The 23,563-nt window shown below is 42.8% G+C and overlaps 2 protein-coding genes across 2 annotated transcripts in view; both read left to right on the top strand.

Moving 5' to 3' along the window:
* FOXN2 (forkhead box N2) overlaps nt 1-2,111 on the top strand; it is a gene marked incomplete at its 3' end in the record, with an annotated part of 46,570 nt that extends 44,459 nt beyond the window's left edge. Inside the window, 3 exon segments of the mRNA XM_083857684.1 lie at nt 1,116-1,184; nt 1,647-2,076; nt 2,078-2,111. Coding sequence (XP_083713810.1) covers nt 1,116-1,184; nt 1,647-2,076; nt 2,078-2,111 — 533 coding nt within the window.
* A 13,151-nt stretch (nt 2,112-15,262) lies between these two features.
* The window catches only part of PPP1R21 (protein phosphatase 1 regulatory subunit 21), a 31,292-nt gene continuing 22,991 nt past the window's right edge, over nt 15,263-23,563 (top strand). The window contains exons 1-6 of the mRNA XM_083856952.1: nt 15,263-15,347; nt 17,930-17,998; nt 18,390-18,536; nt 20,310-20,411; nt 21,109-21,273; nt 21,375-21,433. Of these exons, the coding sequence (XP_083713078.1) occupies nt 15,285-15,347; nt 17,930-17,998; nt 18,390-18,536; nt 20,310-20,411; nt 21,109-21,273; nt 21,375-21,433 (605 nt within the window). The 5' untranslated portion in view covers nt 15,263-15,284. The remainder of the gene's footprint in view (nt 15,348-17,929; nt 17,999-18,389; nt 18,537-20,309; nt 20,412-21,108; nt 21,274-21,374; nt 21,434-23,563) is intronic.

The raw sequence follows: 23,563 nt of genomic DNA, 5'->3' as shown, positions 1-23,563 counted from the left end.
CAAAAATGGCATTGCTGGTGTTTTGCTCTAACAGTTCCCTCCACAGTTCCAGTTCAGCAGAACTGAGAGCCTGTTCTGCTTGCTGCTGGTCCCTTCCAGCCCTGTTCTCCACTCACTGCTCATACATATGTACATACCTACCTACACCTCAGATGTGATCTTCTGCTCTCAGACACCCAGGCTGTTGTGAGAGCTCACTGTCTCTCTGCTCCTGTTCTGCCTGGTTAGTCCACCATACATATTTCTGTCCTGTATAAGGAGTATTCATCATCCATTGCAGAAGTGAGCCAAAGAATGGATTGGATTTCCTCTTGTTTAAAGGGCATGAACATGTCCTGAAACGAGTGGGAAAGGCGTGCTTGTTTCTTTTCCCTTTCACCTTGTTCTGGTTAGAAATGTCACTCTCTGCCCTGTTATCCTCAAGGTGCCTTTCAGAAATGTAAGCAATCTACTCTGCAAAGGATGGCATTTTGCAGCAGTGCTTCTCACTGCAGCTGACAGTGCCACCATTCACCTCAACCTTTTCTGCACGCCTATTTATTATTTAGATCCCCCCGCTTTCTAGATTGAGCAGTTCAGTGCCCTTTCCCCTCTCGTAGTCTCAATTTCTTCCGTTTGACTTACTAGTGTGGAAAATTCTGCTGGAGGAGGGAGGTGTGCTGAATTAGTGCTGCGTTACTGGGCACGGCTGCTCTCAGCCCTGCACATTCACACAGCCAAGGCATGGAGCTGCTGAGGTGCTTTCCTGGGCCATGGGTCTAATCTTTCTCTCCCAACTGGTACAAACAAAAGGCACTTGTTAAGTATAGCAACAGCATTGTCACATGAACGTCTAATTGTGTCACTGATTCTTGGCTTCAGTGAGTGCAACGTGAGAACTCAGCCTTTGAATGTCATAGTTAAGGTATGAGGCTGATCTGGAACAGTGTTGAGCTGTACAAGGGTCATGCTTTGTCTGAGTTTGTACATTCCCCCCCACTCCTGCTCTTTTGTTGTAGGCCAGTACAGGCAAATTATATATATATTTATGTATACATATATTCCTTGTATATTTTAGAGACTTCATCTTGTCAGGCTTACCTGAGTTCTAACATTTTGCTGCTTCTGCTTCACAGAATCTGATATTGATGCTGCTACTGCAATGATGCTGTTAAATACTTCCATTCAACAAGGAATGCTGGACTGTAAGCATGAGCCATTTTACTCTTGTTTTTCTTCTCTACTCAGTAACTAAATACTTTCTCTATAAAATTTCAGGAAACAAGTATGGTCTAGTTTCCAAACAGTAAGAGTAGTCAAGAAGTATTTCTGGTTTAATTATTCTTTCTGCTAGCATTGCAAGAGTTTTATTAGAAGCGGCCTCTTTTTTATTTTCTCAGTTAATTTTGATTTTTTTCTGCAAAGTTCTATCCCTGCCCTCTCTGTGCTAGATAGTAAGAAGAGTTTCTTGGCTGCTTCTCTGTTCCTCTAGCTCTCAGCTGAGATTAGGCAGTGACTGTTGTCCTCTGTGGGTGACAGTAAACGGGCACTTTGTGACTTAAAATGCTGGAATTCAGTTTCCCTTGCAGCCAGCCAGGCACAGGGCGTTCGTGGCGCAGGTGATCTTTATAGGACATTTGCCTGCTGACACGTCTTGTATCCCTCAGGTGAGAAACCTCAGCCCCTGAAGGCCCCCAAGAAGAGGAGCTACGGCAGCGCGTTCAACCCGCCCAGCTCCCTGGGCCTGCAGGAGGGCGATTCCGCCGCCGCCAACATGGCCCCGAGCGAGGACCACAACTACAGCGCCAGCAGCATGGGCTCCCAGCGCTGCGCCTCCCGCTCCAGCGTCTCCTCCCTCTCCTCCCTGGACGAGGTCTACGACTTCATCTCCAAGAGCAGCCACGAGGGCAGCGACGGCAGCGAGGGCTTCCACAGCGAGGTGGACACGGACGGGGACTATGAGGACGATCCTCTGGGAGACAGCGGCTATGCATCCCAACCCTGTGGAGATACCTCTAAGGAAAGTCAGCCCAGCAAGAAAGTACTCGAGGAGCTGTGTCAGGAGATCGATGAGGAGCTGAAGGAAGCGGCGGGGTCTCTGCTCCACCTTGCTGGCATCCAAACGTGCTTGAGTTCCTTAATAAGTACTGCAAAGACCCACTGTCACAAGCAAAGGAAAAAATAATGTGTTTGTCAGTGTTGAATATATACATATATTTTTTTTAATTGTGGCAATACTCTTCTACTTTTGCCCTTCACAAGGGAGATCAAAGCCATAAGAGGACTCACTGCTTTTTTTTTTTTTTTTAATTTTTGGCGCAAACTATAATTTAGCCATTTATTTTTAAATCACCACCTAAAAAGAAAATATTTAATCTTCTCAAATTAGAAGACATGCATGACTTGTGAAAACCCAAAAGCATCCTTCTTAATGATAACTTTTTGATTTCTTTTTCTTTGTAACAGTCAACTTTATTTTTTTTCAGAGATATGTTTGTTCAGATGCACACTGTGGATCATATTTACATCTCTGCTGGCCTCATCTACAGAGGTGAATTTTGTTCTGTCTAAGGGCTCTGACTTCCATGTAAAGGATTCGAATTCATTTTGCAATAAGAGAATCTCTTTATAGTTCCTAGACATCCCTCAGCCAAAAATGTTTTTTGTGGTATGTTGAACTCTATCCCTATTTTTCTTTTTGAATCAGTGGTGATTATTTACATCTTCCTGTAGATGATGCCTTTTTTTTTTTTTTAATTTTTGTTTTCTGTGCAAAAATGGGTAAGCAGTTCTGTTGGAGTGGGTTTTAACAGTACTGTACATACAAGGATGCCTTAAGTATGTTGCAGAATTGTATACAGCTATCCGAGGTCATCTTTCCTGTTGCTGAAAGGTAGCATGATGTGCCATAAACGTTCTCACCAACGTGAAGCTACTGCTTCCACCAGGTGTTGGGCAAGCTGGGTGAAAATTAGGAGCAGAGCCACTTAGGGATACCAATGTCCACTGTTGAAAACAGTGGATTCAGCCAAAAGAATTCCTTAACCTTTCCTCAAGGGAGTATTTTCCTGGCTATTGGAATGCCTTTCTTAGACTAGTGTGGATTTCTTTGCCCCTTTTTTGGGTTTTTTTTTCTTACTTGTTAGTCTCTTCATGAATCCTGTCCTAAACTGTCTGCTTCCAGTGCAAACACAGCCATGCTGCTGAAGGTCTGTTGCTCTGAGGGCCCATTCCAGTGCCTCTTGAAGACAACGGTGGTGCTCCTGCTGACTCAATGGCTGTTGGATCAAGCCTGAAATATTCAAGGTTCTTTTTGTTTTGGAATTTAAAGCACAAACACCAGGAGAGGAAAAAAAAAAAGTGGGGGTTTTTTTGTTTGTTTTGTTTTTCTTGAGTTTTTTTTTTTTTCTTTTTCTAATTCAGTTTTAAGAATGATTTGTTTCTTGAAGGGGAAGGAAAATACTCTGCTTCATTCCTGCTTTGTGTGAGCACCTGTTAGCCTACACCTGTAACAGGGCAACATGTGTGCAGCCATGTGTGTGTGTGTGTGTTCTGGCTACCACAGGTGCTGCATTAGCCAATTAGATCTGATACTTGATGTGTTACTGATGACTAGTAGGGGTAAAACTCGCCATTTAAAGGAAAATTAAGTACCAATGCAGTGGTTCTTAGGATTTCAGGAGCTGAAGATGTGCATGCTTGGTGGAACTGCTTCTTCTTGCTCATGGGTTGCTTTTGAACTCTGATGGAAAACTGCACAGGGCAGAGTAGTGTCTGCTGTGAAAATGTGAAAAGGAGGATTCAGATGCACACAAATACTGTGAGCAGCCTGAGGTTTTGCTCAGTGCCATGATTTCAGTTTCACACTGCTGAAGAGGGGTGCTGCCTGGCTCCTGCTGATGTGGTTGCAGCTTTCTGTAGCTTCCAGTGAAAGCTGGATCAAGGTCCAGGTATTCTGGAAGCTGTGTTCATAGTCAGCTCCATGGTTTGATTTGGTTCTGAACTATTTTTTGCCTCAGATAAAATCTGAGGAGGTTAATACTTACTGGGAATGTGGCTGTGCTGCTGTTAACCCTGCAGTTGGTGACGATGACTTCAGCATATCTGAAGGATTGGGATGCTAACAATGCATTTAATTGCCATATGCAATGACCAGTGAGAACCAGTTACTGATCAGCAGTTAGCAGTGAAAGCTGCATGCCATCCATCCTTACAGCTGGGAGAACTGGAACTGTGGAAGGGGGGAGCAGTCGCAGCCTTTCCCTGGGACACAGAGCAGTGCAGTGAGGCCGTGCTCTTTCTGCTCTTCCTGCTTTGCTGTCTTCCCTCTCTGCTTCCAAAGGGGAAGGCAGATGAGCTGTGCCCCTGTCCCATGTGTTGTCCCAGGCCTCTGCCCACACGTTTGGCAGCAAAGGCCGACAGCTCAGTTGTGGAACACCTCTCTTGGCAGTGGGAGAAGAGCTGCCCTTCCTTTCTCTTACATATCTGTTGGGTTTGGGTTTGTTTGCCACCTCAGTTAGAGACCCTGGTGTATATAGTATAAATGGAGTATAATTAAAAGTTATTTTGATTGTTGGGCTTTGGGTTTTTTTAGTGACATATGTAAAATGTTGATGCCAATGGTTGACTTGGATACATTTTGGCAAGAAAAGTATTAATGAACCACATTCAGTTCTTTAAATGCAGTGAAGAAGTGTATGAGACCTGTGTTCATGAGAGGTTGCTCTGTTCAGGGTAAATCTGATGTGATTACTGTACAAACCTATACTGGCATTTCAGATTCCAATCCTAAATTACTTCTCCAGAAGTCACATCAAATATTTTTAAATCCAACTGTAAAATGGAAGTTGTGTGGTTTGCAACTTTTCATCAGCCTGAAAAAGTACAAGCTTTAATTAAAGCAAATTATACTCATACACGTTCAAAATGGTGTGGTCAAAATATTTATTGAAAAGAAAAAGTAGAATATTTTAAATGTTGCACCTGCTATTTTATCTTAAAGCACATTCTTCACACCTAACTGCCAGTGCCATTATCAAGTCTGTTTTATAAATGTACATTTCTTCAAACTAAAAAGTGCATAATTAAAAGTATTATGTTACTGCCATATAGTGATATAAAACATTTTATAATTGCCAATTCATTGTAACTATTATTTATTTAAAAGTGAATTGTAAGAATGCTTTCTGATCAAATGAACCAGAGTTGTTTTTAAACCATTCCCGTTAGCTTGTTTCTAATGTAGCATAAGCAGTGTCCTTGGGTTTGTTTAGAATAATTTTGCCAGTAGGTGACCAATTCTAACCCTTTTTCCTCTGGTTTAGTCCTTTACCCGTTTTAAAGACGATTTACAAAAATTTAGTTTTTTGTATGCTAATCTCTGTTAATTAAAATGTTTATAAATTTTATTTTTACCAAAGAGATGCAATTCATTATGACAAAATATTGCAGAATAAACTTTGTTTTATAACATTTGTGACTTTTCTGCCCACATTTTTCATTCAGATGATCAAAGGGGCTTTTCTAAAATAAACAGCATTGCAAACAGAAAGCGCTGTGTTCTCTCTTTGTCTGCAGACCCTGGCTCTGGTCTCAGATGGTGCTGAATATTCCACCTTCCCATTTAAACTTCTTCCACCAGACTGGACTAGTGTAAAAAAGCCTAATGTGTGATTCATTGTGGGTTGGTTACGATGTTTGGATGCATGTGGAAGTCATCTGTGAAATTCCTATCAGTCCATAGCAGGATTTGCTTACAGTCACATTCATCCATAGCTGGCCCTTAGTGTTTGAAGAGCATCTAATTAAGGCCAAGGTTTCACCTTTTAACCTGGGACCTAAGGAAGGTTTTGACATCTTGGAAATTGCTGAACACTACTGCCTAACTTCTGCGCTCCTGTACAAAGCACTTGTTTAAACAGAAATAACTTGAATCTTTTGCTAATGAAATATCTGTGATTATTTGCTGTTCCGTGCCTATATTGCTGTGGCCAAGTTGCTTGTATGAGACTCAAAGATCAACAGCCTAGTAGAGGACAGGTAATTTAAAAAACGAGTCCCTGGATAAAGCAGCATAGGTCTTGTTTGGTGGTTTTTTTCAGTGTTTACTTTCTCTAGATAATGATTTATGATATCTGTTGGTCTTTATACAGAAGGCCTTCTGGAAAGCACACAGGTGGGAATAAGCCCTTTTACTAGCAGGAATAATATTCTCCATCCCATTTTATCCCCAACCTCAGCTTGCTGCTCCTGGGCCAGCTTTTCTCTCAAATGCACACACATGGTATGTGCCCTTCCAGTGCCTGAGAGGCAGAAGCACCAGAGGAGGAAAACAAGAGATGACATCATGTTTATCTTTATTAAAAGCAGACATTGGTCCATCTCTTGTCTTTTTATTTGTTTAACACACTGGTATTGCTGAGTTAAGGTTGCTCTCTAGGATCTGATGACAATACAACTTTCTCAGTACTCCCAAGTGATGTAGATGTTAACAAAGACTTGTTTTATTGCTGTGTCTACCAAAATTTAAATCACACATTACAGAATATATGTGCACTCTTAATATATTTGATTTAGTGTTTATCTTAATAGACTAGTAAGAGAACAACTGCGCTAATTAGTTTGGACAAAATCATAGCCATGTATCATATGTTAATGATACCTTTCTAATTGTTACACACTATATTATTCTGAGAACCTTGAGCTTGTTGTTAGATTTCCCAGGAGTGTTTTCCTCTGTTATGACTTTGCTGGAAATTATCCTCTGTATGGAGCCACAGCTCTCAAAATAAAGCATTAACTGAGGCAATTATGCACTTACACCAGCTGTATGTTAAGGATAGTTGTTGAAGAAATACCTAATAGATTAGATATATTTGGAAAAAATGGTTGTCTAAATTTAACTTGGACTATGGTTATTCTTTCACAGGTTTTGAGGTTACAGTTACCTGTAAGTGTTTTTACTTTGAGTATCTGAGTGAATGCATGTAGCTTAGAGATAATTACATAGTAGTCCAGCAATGCTATTACTGTGAACTTTCCCAGCATATTTATCCATAAAAAACTTCCTTATTTTCACCCACGAGGGTGGTTCTCGCATCTGGGAAGGTGAAGCAATATCACCTCTGCTTGAATTTTCAGTCTTCAGATTGGTTGGGGCTTTTTTTCTCCCCTTTCCTCCAGAAGGCTCCCCTGAAACCTGTCTGCTCTTACTGTTGTAAACTCTTTAGTGCTGACATAAAATTACTGCCTACCCTCTGCCAGGGTTTCATTTAAACAGCTCTTGGTTAAACAGCGGCGTGTTTATTTTCCTATTGCATCAGTACAAAAGCAATCATTTCCCTCCTTAGACTCTTGACTTGTTAAACAAACCAGAATTATTTGTTTTCCGTTTGGAAGACATGATCTTCGTTCCTCTTAACCACTTTTCTGTACCTCGGTTCCAGACTGAAGTCAGCCTGCTGGCACGTGCATGAGAAGAGTGAAAACCACTCTTCTAGAATCTTTTTTTTTTTTTTTTTTTTGAAACCTGGCCTTAATATTTCCCTGCTTTTGCAGCACTCTTGCCTGCATGGCCTTCACCTGCTCACATGCAGCTGACTAATCCTATTATCAACTAATATGTCTCTATCTTTGTTCTCCTCCATTGCTGCCAAATGGTGAGGCCCTAGTCAGGAAATTTGGTAGTTCATGACCTGGAAGTTGATTTAATGAGATCTGTCATGATCCTTGTGATCCTGCCCAGTGACCTTCCTGCTCACCAGGAGCAACTTTTTGGCACAGCCTGCCCAAAATAAAGAAAGAAGGACCTGTCTGTTCTCTTCTAATGTTCAGAGAAGGACATCCAGTGTCCTAAATCTGGGTATGTCTACCTTACCTGAGTGTTGCTTTTATGCTGGTTTCCATAATCTCCATTTCCTTGATATCTTGACTCTCCAGGCCCTAATGGGCAGCATACTAGGTTGGACTTGAATACCCAGTTTCTGTATGCATTCCAGAGATGCTGACAGCAGTTCAGAATCTGGGTATTTTCATACTTAGAAATGCAAGATGGTTCCTATCAGACTAACCTCAGATGCTCTGATGTGCTTATTATGTGCTTTAGAGTTGCCAGGCTGGTGTTCAGAAAAATCTCTGTAGGTGTCCGTACCAACCTTAACACAGCATCGCTTTGGAAAACAGATTTTGTGCCTCAAGGGCTTTTTTTTTTAATGTAATTAACTTGGTATCTTGGTTCTTTACTAAAATCCAGTAGGTTCCCAGTTGTTACAAGCTAAAATTAGCTCAGCGAACTGAATTTTCAGTTATTTTCAGTAAGGGTACATTTTATTCTCCCTCACTGGCTTTGTGCATGTTTTCTAAACTGCTGGTGGAGGTTTCCATGCTCTGAATACAGTCAGGCCTCCACAAATAGCAGGCATTTTGCTTTTCTTTTGGCTCTGAGTAATTTAAAAGATGAAAACTCCACCTGTTGAGTTTGGCTGTGATGTGCTGGCCAGCACGTCCCGCTGTTCTGCGCAAGCTCTTCCCTGGGTGTCAGGTGAGGTGTGGGCAGAGCTGAGCCATTCCAAAAGAGAAGATGTTTCCTTAAATCTCTGGGTGTTAACTTGAGTGCAATCGTGTTGGCTGCTACCTTAAAATATGATGTCACCTCGCCCCAATCACAGCCCATTTTTTGTGAGCGTGATGTGAACTCCCCAGAGAAGCATCCTCTGAGTGACAGCAGCATCCCGTGTGGCCGTTGCTAAGCGACAAGATTCGGCTTTCAGCAGGATCTAATTTTAAAGTATTTAACCCTAGATCTGTCAAGGTTCATTATTTCCAGTGTGCTGGTTAATCCCTACTTGTTGGTGCCCAACTTCACAAATGCCCTGCTCCTCGTAGTGGTGGTGTTTTATTTATCACAGATAATGTCTCAGAATGAGGAGAGGCAAAAATGCCCCAGGTAGAGCTCGATACCAAATTTCATTTTAGTTCCGATCTATACACAGAGAATTGGGACACAATTAGAGGTGAAAATCCTGCATTGTTGTTCTGGGAATCTTCCCTTCTTTGCTGGCTTGTGCAAATGGCTCACCACTGCTTTCCTTCTAAGGAATGTTGGATTTCAAGTGCATAAGCGCTGGGGGCAATAACAATTAAGCTTCAATTCTTAGTAATATTATGTGTCCTCTTGTTTCTTGCTGTATTTCATCTAAATTAAGAAGCTTCTTGTCTTACCTAAAGGCATTTGAAAAAAAAATTATGTAATTTTGAAATTTAAGAGGTTTTAATACTGGAAAACTTTAATTCTTTTAAATCATTACTGATAATGATGAAGTTCTACAGAGAATTTTTGTTGGTGTTTTTTGTGGGGTTGTTTGGTGTGGCTTTTGGCTTTTTTTTTTAGTAGTTGAATTTTATTTCTTTCTAAAATGTAGAGGCCTAGAATGCTACTCAGGTATTTCACCAAAAAAAAAAAATTAAAAAAAAAAAAAAAAAAAAATTAAAAAAAAAAAAAAAAAAAAAAAAAAAATTCTGACCAGCTGTCTCACTCTGTGATTAATTACTACATGTCCCTGTAAGTGCACTCAAGTTCACTGCTACTTTCTTAATGTGATATCTCACTCAGCTGAGATAATGCTGCTGTAACTGGTCAGTATCATAAAAACAACAACAAAAGAAAAAACACTGAGAACTGCACAAGCACTTCCTCCCTCCAAATGCATTAAAATTAAAAATTAAAAAAGTAGATTATTCATATTTTAAATGCTAATATAGTTAGTTCATCTCAGCCTCATAATCCCACCTAGGATTCTTCCTCCTCCCATTGTTAGGGTTTAAAACTGACTCCACATTGTTCCTTGTGCTGTCTCTCCTTCCCAGTTCATACTAATCTGCAAAGACAAACCTGTCCCTGCCAAGGCACTTTTTCCAGCAGTCGATTTGATCAGGATGCTCCACTGCTCCAGGTTCCCATTCCCATTGCTGGGCTGGTGCTGCCCAAAAAACTGTTAATGGCTTTCTCCTCCTGTGTGGTGTGTTGTGCCTTCTCCCTGTGCTGTCAGTGAGGAGCCCTGCCCCACGTCTCCTCCAGCCCTCTTTCCATCCCAGTCTTCACACATCAAAGATCTGGCTTTAGCTCATTTCAAAAGTCCAAATTATTCCCAGAGGTACCACAACCCTTTAAAAAATCATAATAAAATTTGATTGTGAACAGGAATAATTCTGATTAAAATGTTCCCTAAACTCCTGGTAGATCTCCCAGCTCTCTCTCTCTGTTCATGTGTCTGTCTCTGGAGAGAAGACAAACCCACGACATCTTTGCTGCAGTAACAGCTCCAGGTTTGTGGATGTTCCTTGCATGGGTAAGTCAGAACTTCTTTCCAAGGCTTGCAGATCTGTGTCACAACTGGGGTACATGAGAGGAGTACTTCTCACTACATAATTTTCACGATGCTCCTCCTGCATTATTTCTTTCTCTATGAAATCAGGCAATTTATCTCTTGGGATTTAATGTATATTGTTTTCTTTTTTCTTTTTTTTCTCCAGCAAACATGCAAGACTCTGGAATTTCAGTGTGGGCAGTTCTAGCCAGGCTGAGGTTTCTCAGCTATGGCCCCTGCAAGTGTGAAGAAAAGCAAGAAACAAGGCTGTAGAAGATGTACAGACCTTCAACAAAAGATGGCAGAGCTAGGGAAGAGGTTTCATTTCCCTGGAGAGGGGGAATTCCACATTCAAAAAAACCCCCAAAACCCGACAACAACAACAAAAAAGCCCAAAAAAACCAAAAACCAAACAAACAAAAACCCCCAAACTTTTAGAGCTGTGACTAAGTTCTGCTGGTTTATGGAGCGAGTATCAGTAAGGATTTGCTGTGGAGGGACAGCAGTTCCTGCTGTTGCACCCAAGGCTGGTATGTGCTGTACCCACGTGGAACGTGAGCTGCAAAGTTCAACCCTGACTTATCACAGGCAGCTGCCTGCTCAGTTTTTCCATCTTCTCGTCATCAGCAATTTCTTTCTGTACAAAGGCACTGCTCCCCTGGCCATGCACACACCCTATAGATGACTCAAGCTATTTATCCTATGGGCTGGGAAGGGACATGAGAGGGGGAGAGAGAGAGAGACTTGTTCTCATTTCTATTTTTAAATGCTATGGAAACACTGAAATTACGATAATTAATAGAATAATAATTAAACTGGTCTGTGAGGTGCATTATCTGTACATATCCATACCTTTTTTTTTTTTACTACTTGGGTTTTTATCAGAGCAATCAGGTTGTGAGGAGGTGAAAGGTTATTGGTAAGGAGCAGTTTGTTACAGTCACCGTGCGAAATAACGAGCGTGCATTGTGAGCACACATCCTGCTGTTCAGACTTGCCGTTGCTACGATAACAGAAACAAAACACCAGTTTCGGGTGTTCGCAGCTTCCGAGGATGTGGTTTATGTGCTGCTTGTGATAGTCTGATGACTGAAGATGGCTCTCTTCCAATCATTTTTGAATTTTTCCCGTCTCTTAGAAACCCTTTTGTTGTGAATACTTGTGAGGACATAAGCGATGACAATGAAGCTTATTTTCCCAAAGCACAGAAAATATCCTGGATAATCTGAAATATGTTCTTTGTTTGTTTCTTTACCTACACCTATTCCCGAGGTCTGTGAGTACAAGTTCTGACTAATCAGACAGAGGGGAAGACACGGTTTGAGCAGGGAACGGAGGACAAATGAGCTTGAAAATGGAATGTTTTTGAAACAACCATTGTAATTCTTAAATAAATTAGTTGTCTTGAGAAAGCACCTAGAATTCAACACCCATTGTACCAGCCGCTGAGCACAGACACAAGGGCAGGAGCAGCCTCTGTTACACTGTCTATCCTTTGCTATCCGTTCTTCCCCATGGAAACAAAAATGCCATGAGTGTTGGGAAGGATTCCTTTGCTCCGCACAAGCTCATGTTTGAGCTTGCATTAACTCCGCTGCCATAACCTGTATTTATATTCCCCTGGGTGTGTTACAGGAGGTGGTGTTTTGGGGGTCCTGTGGCAACCGCCCCACACCGCTCGGCATTCCAATCCCATGAGCTTTCTCGCTTCAAACTTGTGACAAGAGGAGCAGCCCCTTGCAATTACTGAGTCAGTGCTGTGGAAGGCTCACGACACCACGCTGCGGTGACACATCCTGGGGCTGCACTGCTGGGACAACCCTGCTCTCCAGGGAGAGGTGAGAATTAAGGATGTGCTTGCGAGGAAACAGAACAATGAAGACATTTTTTTCACAGCTGACGTTTGGGGAAGTAGCGCTTGCAGCTGCCACGGCAAATCAAAAGGATGAATCTGAGAATTTCCTGCCAGAGAGTGAAAAAAACCCCAACCAACAAACGAGCTAAACTTTTGTCACCTGTTTTTTTTTGGGAAATTTGCTGAAGGTCTTTGCCAAGAACCACCATGGGGTAATTGATAAATTAATTACAACGTTGTATGTCCCTGACATTATAGGGACTCTAGAATCCATGAGAAACTGGGCAAGAGACAGTACCACTTTAAAACACAAGAGTCTGGCCTGATGCTTAAATACACCGAAGTAGGGCTGTTCTGATGAGCTTAAAAATCCTGCAGCCAGCTCTCAGCCTTAAAGCAGTAAAAGCACCCAGCTTTTATTTGCTCCTTTCACTTGTTTTGGGCAACTGGCATTGCCTCCTATGATAAATGCCCTATATGATGTACACTTGGGTCTTGCCACTCTGGGTGGATGCAGGTGGATAAATTATGTGCTCCTTCACTCCGAGTGCTTGCTGCCCAGTCAGGAGCACTGCTGTCGGTGGGGAAGCAATTCATTTTGCCACAGCTAGGCACTGTAATTCCCTGAGCTCCGTCTCCCAGCTTTCAGCTGTGAAACCTCTCTGCCAGCATTCACTGCACCAGAGAGAAGGGGAAAACGGCACCACAAAAGCATCTTTGAAGGCAGCACAAACCAGGGCGTACTTGCAAAGTCTGCTCTAAGTATTTCAACATTGTATGTAACATTTCAATGACAGACACATCCCAGAAAATGCAAACCTAAAAGTACAGGTTGGAGTCAAATTTAAAGGTTTTAAATAATTTTCCTATACAAAATTTACTGCACTGACTCACAAGGATATACCATGGAAGGCACGCTGCTCTTAACTCTGATGTGCAGCAATTGCAAACCCCACTAGCTTCACTGGAAAACTTCTGTAGGGGATGCAAAATGGAGTGGAAAGAGAAGTGTATCTGCTCTTATACTTAAAAATGAGAGCTTCCTTATTTCCTATTCCAGGATTGCTGTTTAAGCTCTTCTGGTCAAGCAGAACAGCAGCAAGATCATTTGGATGAATGATGACAGTGTGTGTTTCGCCTACCTCCCCTTTTATATTTCTAAAAATGCACAGTGCTGTTGTTGGCAATAGGGATCAGCAACATGTCCTCCAACATTAAGACTTCCTGTGGAGACACAAACATGTTTACTAATCTGGCCCCCATGTCATATTTAGGGCTTGCCAACTCCATGACTGTGACAAGCAAAAGAACAGCACACACACAGCATCAAAGCCTCAAGACTAAGGAAAAAATTAGCTTGCATTACAGGCACCTTCTATCCACTCCTACTTAAGGGGAACAAAGACAAAAGGAGGTAACAAAATGATGATTTATCACCTCTAGCACTACCCACTACTGAGGAATAGCTATGAAGACACCGTGCTGAAATCAAGTGGAAAAAAATGATACCATGGAAACTGAACAAAAATAATAATTTGCTGCTACATCTTTTTCCTAGACCAGGAAGCCCTTAACCTGCAAATTGCCAGATGCTCAGCATATACTGGTGAAGTCTCATCATATTTTTGCCTTATTACTCTTCTCCTTACACATCTGTTTCCAGTCATGCTCAGAAACAAAATTCTGCATTGGCTGAGTACCTGGCAGGACCAAACACACCTTTTATGATGTTTTCAGTTTCTGCTTAATGTGTGCTGATGGTATACACACGTTTAAATGTCTGGCTAGTCTGAGGATAAAGAAGCAAATAGGAGATAAGTAGCAGAGCCTCAGCAGTCTCCAAGGATTGCTGAATGCTGGAGAAGCTCAAAGGTGGCTCTGAAACAGAGACTTACATGCTGGAGAGAACAGAGAAGGGCTCCCCCAGGAAAACACTGGTGCAGATACCCAGAATCACAAAATCAGAGTTCTTAGGATCGGAAGGGACCTCTGGAAATCATTCAGTCCAACCCCGTGCCAAGGCAGGGTGACCTGGGGCAGGTGACACAGAGCATGTTCAGGTGGGGTCTGAATGTCACCAGGGAGGGACACTCCAAAGCCTCCCTGGGCAGCTGTGCCAGTGCTCTGCCACCCTCAGTGTAAAATTCTTCCTCGTCCTGAGGTGGAACTCCTTGTGTTTTAGTTTACAGACATCGCTCCTCGTCCTAACACTGGGCACCACTGAGAAAGTCCGGCACCATCCCCTTGGCACTTTGAGATATTTATAGGCCTTGATGAGATCCCTCTCAATGATGCCCCAGACTGTGGGATTGGAGTTTCTGCAGCTCGGGAGGGCATCGCACAACCCGGGATCTATCCGTGTTCTCCTTCATTAGGCTATAATGGATGTACTCAGTGTCTCCTTCAGTTAGCACATATGGGCTGGAGGCTGCGGGGAGGCCCGAGCGCGGGCACTGACACCCACTGCGGGCTCTGGGGAGTGACGGAACCGCCTTTTGTTTCACCGAGTCCCCCACGGGCCCGCCAATACCCGCGCCTGTCTCTTTCTTTCCCGGGGCTCCCCCTGGCGACAGCGCTGCCCGGGCGGGGAGCCGCGGGACCGGCGGCGGCACGGTGCCCAGGCGGGGATGGCGCTGGGGCACTGGAGCATCGCCGGCCGCCCCCGCCATCGCGATTATCGCAACATGAGTCCCCAGCCCCGCTCGCGGGCGAAGCTTTTTGGGCGGGGCGGCGCCCCGTAGCACCGCAGCCGTCGCCGTGGCAACGGAGGGCGAGCGCCTCGCCGCTGTCACGTGACCCCCGCCCGCCGCTCAGTCCCGCCCCCCGCCCGCCGCCATCTTGGAAGTTGCGTCAAGATGGTGGCGCCGGCGGCTTAAGGCTCCGCCCCCCCGCCGCGCGCACGGCGCGGTTACGTCATCGCGTTTCCTCCTCCCTGAACCCGGAAGTGCGTCTTCCCATTCGCGGGCGTGCGGGGCCAGCCGGAGCGCCCGAGCGGAGCCGAGTGAAGCCGAGCGGAGCCGAGTCCGGCCGAGCGGAGCCGAGTCCGGCCGAGCGGAGCCGAGCGGAGCCGAGCCGGCGGGGCGGAGATGGCGGCGGCGGCGGCGGAGCTGCAGGGGAAGTACCAGAAGCTGGCCCAGGAGTACTCCAAGGTACCGGGCACCGGGGCCCGCAGCCCTGGCGCCCTCGGGGCTGCAGCGCTGCTTTCCGTGGTGGCGCCCGGGGGTGTCTCCTCCGGGGGCGAGGCGGAGGCGGCCTCAGGAGGCGCGGGAGATGCGGGTTGGCGGGTGCCGAGGGAGCGCGGCCAGGGGCAGAATGGCCTGGTCTGCTGGACATCCTGCAGTACAGACAGTGGGCTCAGCTGTGCCAGGGAAGTGAAACTGGCAGTGTGTTCCCTTGTTCTCCGCTTCCCAGCCGAGACTTTTATCCGCCGGGGTGTGAGCATTTGCCGAGGTTTGGTCGCGCATCTCTCCCGTGTGAGCTCCTCGGGCCGGCGGTGCTGGCAGGTCTTGGAAGTGGGCAGGACACTTGCTTCCACCCCTGCCTCCTGTCTGTCCCCCTTCTTCTGCCATAGGAGACTTTGCATCCTGTTCCCGGTGCTGCTTGACACAGGGTTTGCAAAGATGTGTAGCCCATAGTGGAGAATGCCTTGCGTTTCCAAGGTGCCTGAGATGACAGCTAAAATAGTGGAGCCTTGCCTAGGACAGAGGCCTTCATTCTTTCCTCTTCACTGAAAGGAAGAGGAGACTCTTGGTCTTGGGTGGCAGAGTCCTTCAACAGCCTTGGGGAGGAAAGGCAGAGCTTTGGTTTTGTGTAGCCCCAAATCAGCAAGAGCTCTTGTCTGTATTTGACACTTCTTCCAGCTTACAGAACCTTTAAATACTCTTCTCCTTGGAACTGTTATGAAAACACCATGTGTAGCATCTAAGTTTTTCACAGATAGATATCCTTTTAATGCTTCCACAGAATAACTTTAAAGAAATTTAATTTACTTTGCAGCTTTGTAGGTCACAGAATTCACATGTCTTGTTTTATACAGAGGCTGTGTTATTCCTTGGAGATGAGTAGTGGCTGAGGATAAGATAATGGAGGGATTTTGGTGCTTGATTCCTGAATGAGCATTGGAAATGTGGGCTTCTGAAAGTTCCAGCTGCTGGATCCTTCTAATATCATGGTGTCCAGAAGCTTTCTTTGAGCTTCATCATGCACTTCTCAGCCTCTGGCATTTCCCTTCTCCTTTGCAGGAACTATTTTTTTCATTTAATCCCTTTTCCCGTGCAGTGCAGTTCACTGTGGGGCTCCCCTTTGCAGAAGCCTCTCCTCTTTGCTGTTGGCTGCTGGTTGTGTGCAGGTGGCAATGGAGAGGGGCCCTGGAGTCGCCTGGTCACTTAATGGTGCCCTGAAAGCCACCAGAGAGGTGGACAAGAGTTTGACAGACTCAAGCAGTGCTGGGGGAAGTCCCTGCCAAAGGATTGCTTTTCCTCTCGGTTCACAGACCACTCCAGAAGAAGGATGAGGAGAAGAGGCTCTGAAAACATACAAGCTGCAGCTTCTGGCTCTCTCATGAAGGAATAGTCCAAGCAGCCTGTGGCAGCCTGTGTGGGTCACACTTCAGCTGGGGTCTCAGCAGGCCTGAGCTCCTTCATTCTCTGCACCTGATGTGTTTTTGCAGGAGTGGCTGGGGCACAAAGATAGTTGTGGAAAACTGCTGCACTGCTCCGTCTTGCTAGGGAAGCCCTGTGCTTGGAAGTTTTTCTGTGGTGCACTGGGAAGTCTCTGGTCTTGCCTTTGTGATGCCTGAACAGCACAGTGGGGATACTGCAGGGGAAACAGCTGTGCTGTCAGTGACTTCTGACCTCTCAAATACAGTCAGTCATCACACTGAAACAATGAGCCACTGCTGTTTTACACTGAATCTTGCCTTTTAGGCACCTGGCAGAGGTGTTGCCAAACACTGTACAAACCCTTTTAATTTATATCTGCCCCAGCTGGACTCACACATGTCAAATGAATACAAACTGCCTTTGAAGAAACCAGGAATCAAGCAATTTTCAAGGAATGGGAAGATGGAACTGTCAATATCCTCACTGCTGCAGGGTAGAGGTACTCTGTGAAGTGACTGGGAAAAAGATTTCTTGAGTATCACTTTCCAGTGCAGTGATTTTTAGCTCAGATTTTGGGTGCTCTATAAGTAAGGCTTAGAGGGCTTTTCCTTCTATGCTTTTTGTGCTTTTTTTGTGTCAGTCTGTTCTCTCTGGATCATCTGCTGCCGCTGGTAATAAGTAATTTTGCATTAGGGTTAAACTCCTCTTGAATTGATACAGATTTTAACTTTGTGAGTCTTGCTTATGTTCCAGAACTGGTTATAAACAGTTTTGTGGAGAAGAGTGGAGAGACAGAAATAGCCCTTTATATGACCAAGAGCTTCATTAGTCAAGGAAGAGGTTGCAACTTTTCCCTCTTTGTTCTTCAGATCTTAACTATATTCAAGTAACTAGTCTTCAAAGGTGTTTGAGTAAGAATTTTCTTCTCTTCTGACTAAAATATTCAGGTGGTAAAGTTACTTGTTTCTTCGCGAGTCAGGATATGAAAGGGATATTTTTTTCAACCTGATACCACTGCTGTCTACCTGAGAGAATACTTGAAAAAGCATTCACACCTGGCATTCTGCTGAGAGAATGTGATGCTTTCTGCACTTTGTCTTGTATAGTTACTGGCATCTCTTGTTTTTCAGCTTCGCGCTCAGAACCAAGTCCTGAAAAAAGGAGTTGTAGATGAGCAAGCAAACTCTGCCTCACTGAAGGTAATCTCTAAAAACTGCTCATGTTAGGTGTACTAGGCTGTGACAAAGTAAGTAAGCAGGGGTACTTTTTACTAAAAAGTAATTTCAATAAAGCAACGAAGAAGTAACTTGATTTTAGTAAAAAAAAATCTGTTTTGCAGCTAGCCTGTTATCTGTAAGTGCTGAGCTTGTAAAAGGGGAAGGTGGATTCTTGATGATTGTCCTGTAGAGTTAAATAGCTACTTGGTTATGATCTGTGGTCAGCTCAGGGAAGTGAATTACATTTTTTTAGTTTAGAAATGATACTGTTTGCCTCTTCAGTGTTTAAAAGTGAAGCAATTTTCTAATTTGTTCTTGTTTTCAATGTGTAAAAGTAAGTGTGAAAATTTTAAATTTTTTTTTTTTCATTCAGGAACAACTGAAAATGAAGGATCAATCACTGAGGAAACTGCAACAAGAAATGGACAGCTTGACCTTTCGAAATCAGCAGCTCGCCAAGCGGGTGGAGCTACTTCAAGATGAACTTGCATTAAGTGAAGCTCGGGGCAAAAAAAACAAGGTATGTGCTGATGGCAAAAAAGACTTGCTTAGCAGATGTCTGCTCCTCACCTGTCAAAGCCTTACCCTGATTTTTAGCTGTAGGTATTTTGTGTCAAGGGTTGAGCTGAATGCTCTTGTCAGAACTTGTGTTATTTTACTTGATGTTAGTGAAAATACCCACAAAACAGGTATTGATATGTCTATAATACATGCTGTGTAGTTCTCTGTCAGCTGACTGATGCTGAATTGCTGTCTTTTTTGTGGATATTTATTAAGTGTTCAAACAACTGAGAAATACTTTGGAGCTCTGTGATTAGTCAGCTGCTGTGCAGAAAGCTGATCACTCCTCATTTCCCATCCCCACCTCTTTGCTTTGTAATTTTGATGTTGGTAGTTAACTCTTCAGCCTGTGATCGTAGCTTTTCTATGTAAATCTTGTCAAATGCTTTGAAATCTCAAATTTTAGCTTATATTCTTTAGGTTATTTCAAAATGACAGAATGATTTCAGCACTGTGATCTTTCTCTGCCAAAATGCTTGCTGATTAAACCTAGTGATATCATATTCTGAGATCAACTGTGCCTTCTGTAGGGAGCATCACAGTTCCAGGGGTGGTGTGCTTGAACTTAAGTAATTCTCAAGCATCTCTTGGTACTTTCCTCATGAGGAAACCCCTCTTAATTACTGTTGTCTTCTCTTTTTGGTGCTGTCTTTTCTCAGTGTGCTGTAGTTATTGATTGACTTTAAAGAAATCATTCAGTTGATTAGTAATATGATGATCTTTTTTATTTTTCCCCTAAACTCTTGCCCATTTTTCTGCTGTCCAATTCCTTGACGAGCACAGTGCATCTGACTACATTATTCATGCACCACAATAGATTGTTCTTTCAAATGTAGTTCTTCTGTTTCAAATTTGTAAGTTACTGTTTTGCTAGTTGTGTTTCCAAATTTTGAAGGACATCAGCCTGTCTTGAGTAGCTTAGCAAACAGTTGCCAGTGAGTTTCTTTCCTGTTGATCTGTCAAAATGCACAGCTTGAGTTCCTTGGTCTGTGTCAGTGTGCAATCCTTTTAGGAGGAGCAGAACATGTCCCCATATCTCAAGTGGAGTTCTCAGACTGGCATCAAATACAGAGGTGACTTATCTGCCCTACATATCCCTAGTTTTGAAGTTTGGGGTTGAGTTTAAATGCAAAGAGTCTCCCCTGTGTTTGAGGATGATAATACCTTTCTTCAGCAGTGTGGTGTATGGGATTCACTGCTGGTCTGAGTCTTCTGGATTAAGTGAGTGAAAAATAAGGCAGCAGTTGTCAGAGGGATATGTGTGGTTGATGGTGAGGGAAGATGCTGTGGTTTCCATGGCACCTTGTGCTACAGCCTGCTGAGAGCAGCCTGGCTTTCACCTGACCCTTGCTGGGCACAGATGTGCCTTACACGCAGCTACCAAACCAACTGAGCCTGTGTGTGGAGGGTTTTGGGTTACTGACTGCATGGGGTTGTGCCGGATTCCAGTGAATTCGGGTGGGCTGCTGCCCATCCAAGTGACTGATTCCCTGTGTGTGAGGATGGGACACCTGAGTGGAGGCTTTCCCCAGGCAGTGCTGTACCTTGCCTGGTCATGAGGGTGTGAAGCAAAGTGCTGCCTTGAGGCTGGTGCTGTGTGCAGCATTCACACCTTTTTATAGATCACTGTCAGCAGGACGTCTGCTGGTGTGTCCCTTCTAGGAATTACCTGTGGGAGCTGTTCTCACAAACCTGGGTCTTAGAGATAATGAGTGCATTTTGTCTCTTTTAGAAAAGTGTAGAATCCTCATCTCAGCTGAGTCAAGAACAGAAAAGTGTCTTCAATGAAGATCTTCAGAAGAAAATAGAAGAAAATGAACGACTGCATATACTTGTGAGTGAAATTTTGTTTTGCCTTTATTTTTGGTTCAGAAAACTGGTGATAAAAACAAAGATACGGAAAGTAAAGTGCTGTATGAAAACTGGTGGGTTCAGGAGCTTAGTTGTATGCAAAGCAGTGGATTAGATCAGATAATTTGTTTATAAAGATATTCACTAGGCAAATAAAGTATTTTGACTTTGTATTCTTTAGACAGTGTGTGGAATCACATGTGTTTTCTCTAGATTTTTAACTTTTGGTGACAGCTGCCCTACTGAAAATAGCCTGGTACTGGATGGAAATCTCTTAATAGTTCATTAACTGTTTCAGAATTACTTTAAAATTGAAAATATTTTCTGCAAGTTGCCATAATTAAGTCAGGAATTACTTCACCAAATTGGAATGCATTTCACTTTAGAAAACTTGAGAAAAAACCTTTTGGCTCAAGTTCAGTTTTTCATATGTCTGCTGTTAGTCAGCAATATATTTAAAAAATGCTTAGTACTACAAAACTTTGTTTTTATTGAAGCACTTTGTTCCTGAATCTTTTCTCTGTAAATACAATAAAATAAAATAAAATAAAATTTCTGTTTGTCTGAGAACTGGTAATTGCTGTTAACCTGATCTGGCTAATGAAATTGGAGTAACTTAAAGGACTGGATTCAGTAGTAAAATGAAGCTTTTTTAAAGAGCTTTGCTTTTCTTCCTGTAGTTCTTTGAAGCAGATGAGCAGCACAAACGTTTGGAAGCAGAGCTGAGGAGTAGACTGGAGGTTTTGGAAACAGATGCTGCCCAGCACCAAGCTGTGGTGGACAGCTTAACCAAGAAATACACAGAGACCATAGAAAAGCTGCAGAATGATAAAGCCAAATTAGAAGTAAGGAGTTTTTTCCTCTTACTTGCAAGTTTGAAAAGTTTTGAAATGCAGTGTCTTGCTGTGTCAGCACTTACATTGTGAGATTATCTTCTTGCATAAAGATCAAGTCTCAGACACTAGAAAGAGAAGCTAAGGACTGTAGGCTTCGAACTGAAGAGTGGTAAGTGTCTTTATTTCATATCATGAAACTTGCATTGATGTAAAGAAATAATTGCTGTGAAATGTTAACTGTACTGTTTTTTAAGAATAATACCTTTTAATAAGGGTGTTTCATTAAAAGACTTTGATAATATAACCTGAGTTTTATCATGAAGACGAGTGTGAGCAGTGCAGGTCAAGCCCCATTTTCCTTTGTATGGAACTAGACAATTCCACAATTTCTGCTTTCATTGAGAGCAGTTTTGTCTCCAGGCTTTTTAAATAGCAGTGATGTATCAACATCACTGCCTTTATATGAAGGCTTGAAGAATTTATTTGTAATGGAAAACCATAAAACTTATATGAAACAAAGATATGTGAGTTTGTAAAAACTGCTTCTAAGAACAAAGTTTGAGTAACATATGTTGAGAGAACTGACTGAAAAGAGTTTCAGAAATCCCCCTTCACTGCAAAAGCTTCTTGAACAATTGTTTTTGCTTTGGGTATAATGTTCTCAGCTAGAATATTAGAAAGTTTTTATCAGAGAATTATATTGTCAGTTTTGGAATATTTTCATTGTCTTGAAGACAAATTGTAGAAAATGTGAAGTTGAGGACTTTGGGCCCAATCAAATTAGAGTGCATTTCTCTGAAGTTCATAAAGCTGCATTTTTTAAGAAGATACATGTGCAGTATAGATCTTTGATGTAATGAATAAGATGTGTAGTGAATGATCAGATGCAGGGTTCCTTCTTTCACATGGTCGCCCTGAAAAGTGTATTTTAATTATGTTGATAGATGTGAGGATACTTGAATCCAATAACTCCACTAATACAAGACAGGCTTTCACTTGCAAAAGAGGATGAAAGCTGTGTTTGGCTGCTGTTTGCATTTTTTGTGGTGTTTGAAAAACTGTACTCTTAATCTGCTACTGTGCAGTTTAGGCTTTGTCTATCATGTTCCATGGTGACTGGGTAATTGATTTCATTGTGAGAAGTTGTCCCTACTATTTTCAGTTATACTATGTTAAGTTTTTAAAAGTTATAAAGCCTGACACTTCATTTTGAACACTGAAATCACTGTCTGTTGAACACATGGCAGGATGTGTCTCTGAGAACACTGCCCTTCTGTTTTCCCTGCTTTGTCAGCGGAAGGGATCCATTTGCCCCTGACACCCACACTTCACTCAGCAAAGCCAGGGGATGTGAGACGTGACAGCCTACATGCTTTGAGAATTAAAGGGCAGAATGTAAGGCAAAACATGTCAAACTACTTGTTTGTCAGTCCTCTACAGTATGAAGAGGAAGTCTCAGTACATTTGCAGTTTGTCTCGTAGTTCATTTTTTATCGCGCTCAGTGCTACTGCAATAGCTGCTGTGCACTTTCTATGCAATTTTGGAGCTGCTCTCTAAGAAAAATATTTGTTAATGTGCATGAGCTACCTATTGGCCAGTTTCTTCATATCTTCTATGGCTGTTTTGGATTATTTTGCTTTGTTAGACCTGACGAGATTCTGTTTATCAAATGTTGTAAGAAAGGAAAAAAACTGTCACTTTGCCACATTCCCTCCCACCTCCACTATATGTGCAGGAGTTCTAGAGGTCAAACAGGAAGCAAAAAAGTGAAGAATTTGGGGGCCTAAGTTGGGTAAGGTGTGGAATTTGGTCTGAATCAATAATGGAGTGTTCTTTGTAGACATATGTATATAATTCTGGAATATATTACTGTTCCTCTCAGGAATCTATTCTCATTATATTAGTAATCTTAATTACTTAGGTTCACATGTATATACACAATCAAATGCAAGTGAAGAAAATTTAGAGAAAAATCACTTGAGAATGCATCAGAAACACAATTGTCAAGTCTTGTCAGAACAGGCAGTATCACAGCAGTGTTTAAATATGGGGTTTTGAAAAGCCTTTTGGGTATCTCAAATAGTGATGTGACATTGTTAATTGAATTATTGACAACTCATTACCTGCTTATTGGAATACTGCATTGGAAGCATAGTAACTAATTTGGAGGCCCTTTTACCTTCCCATCCAAATTCTAGTAGAATAAAAAATGCCTTCATATAGCTTATATAATAGTTGCACAATAGGAAAAGGTGAATTTTAACTCTGAAGTAAATGGAGCTTCTCAAGAATGAAATT

This window comes from Zosterops lateralis, assembly GCF_965231275.1.
Source record: "Zosterops lateralis genome assembly, chromosome: 3".
NCBI classification, from domain to species: domain Eukaryota; kingdom Metazoa; phylum Chordata; class Aves; order Passeriformes; family Zosteropidae; genus Zosterops; species Zosterops lateralis.
Note: the sequence above shows the minus strand (reverse complement) of the source record. Positions and strands in the feature narration are given on the sequence as shown.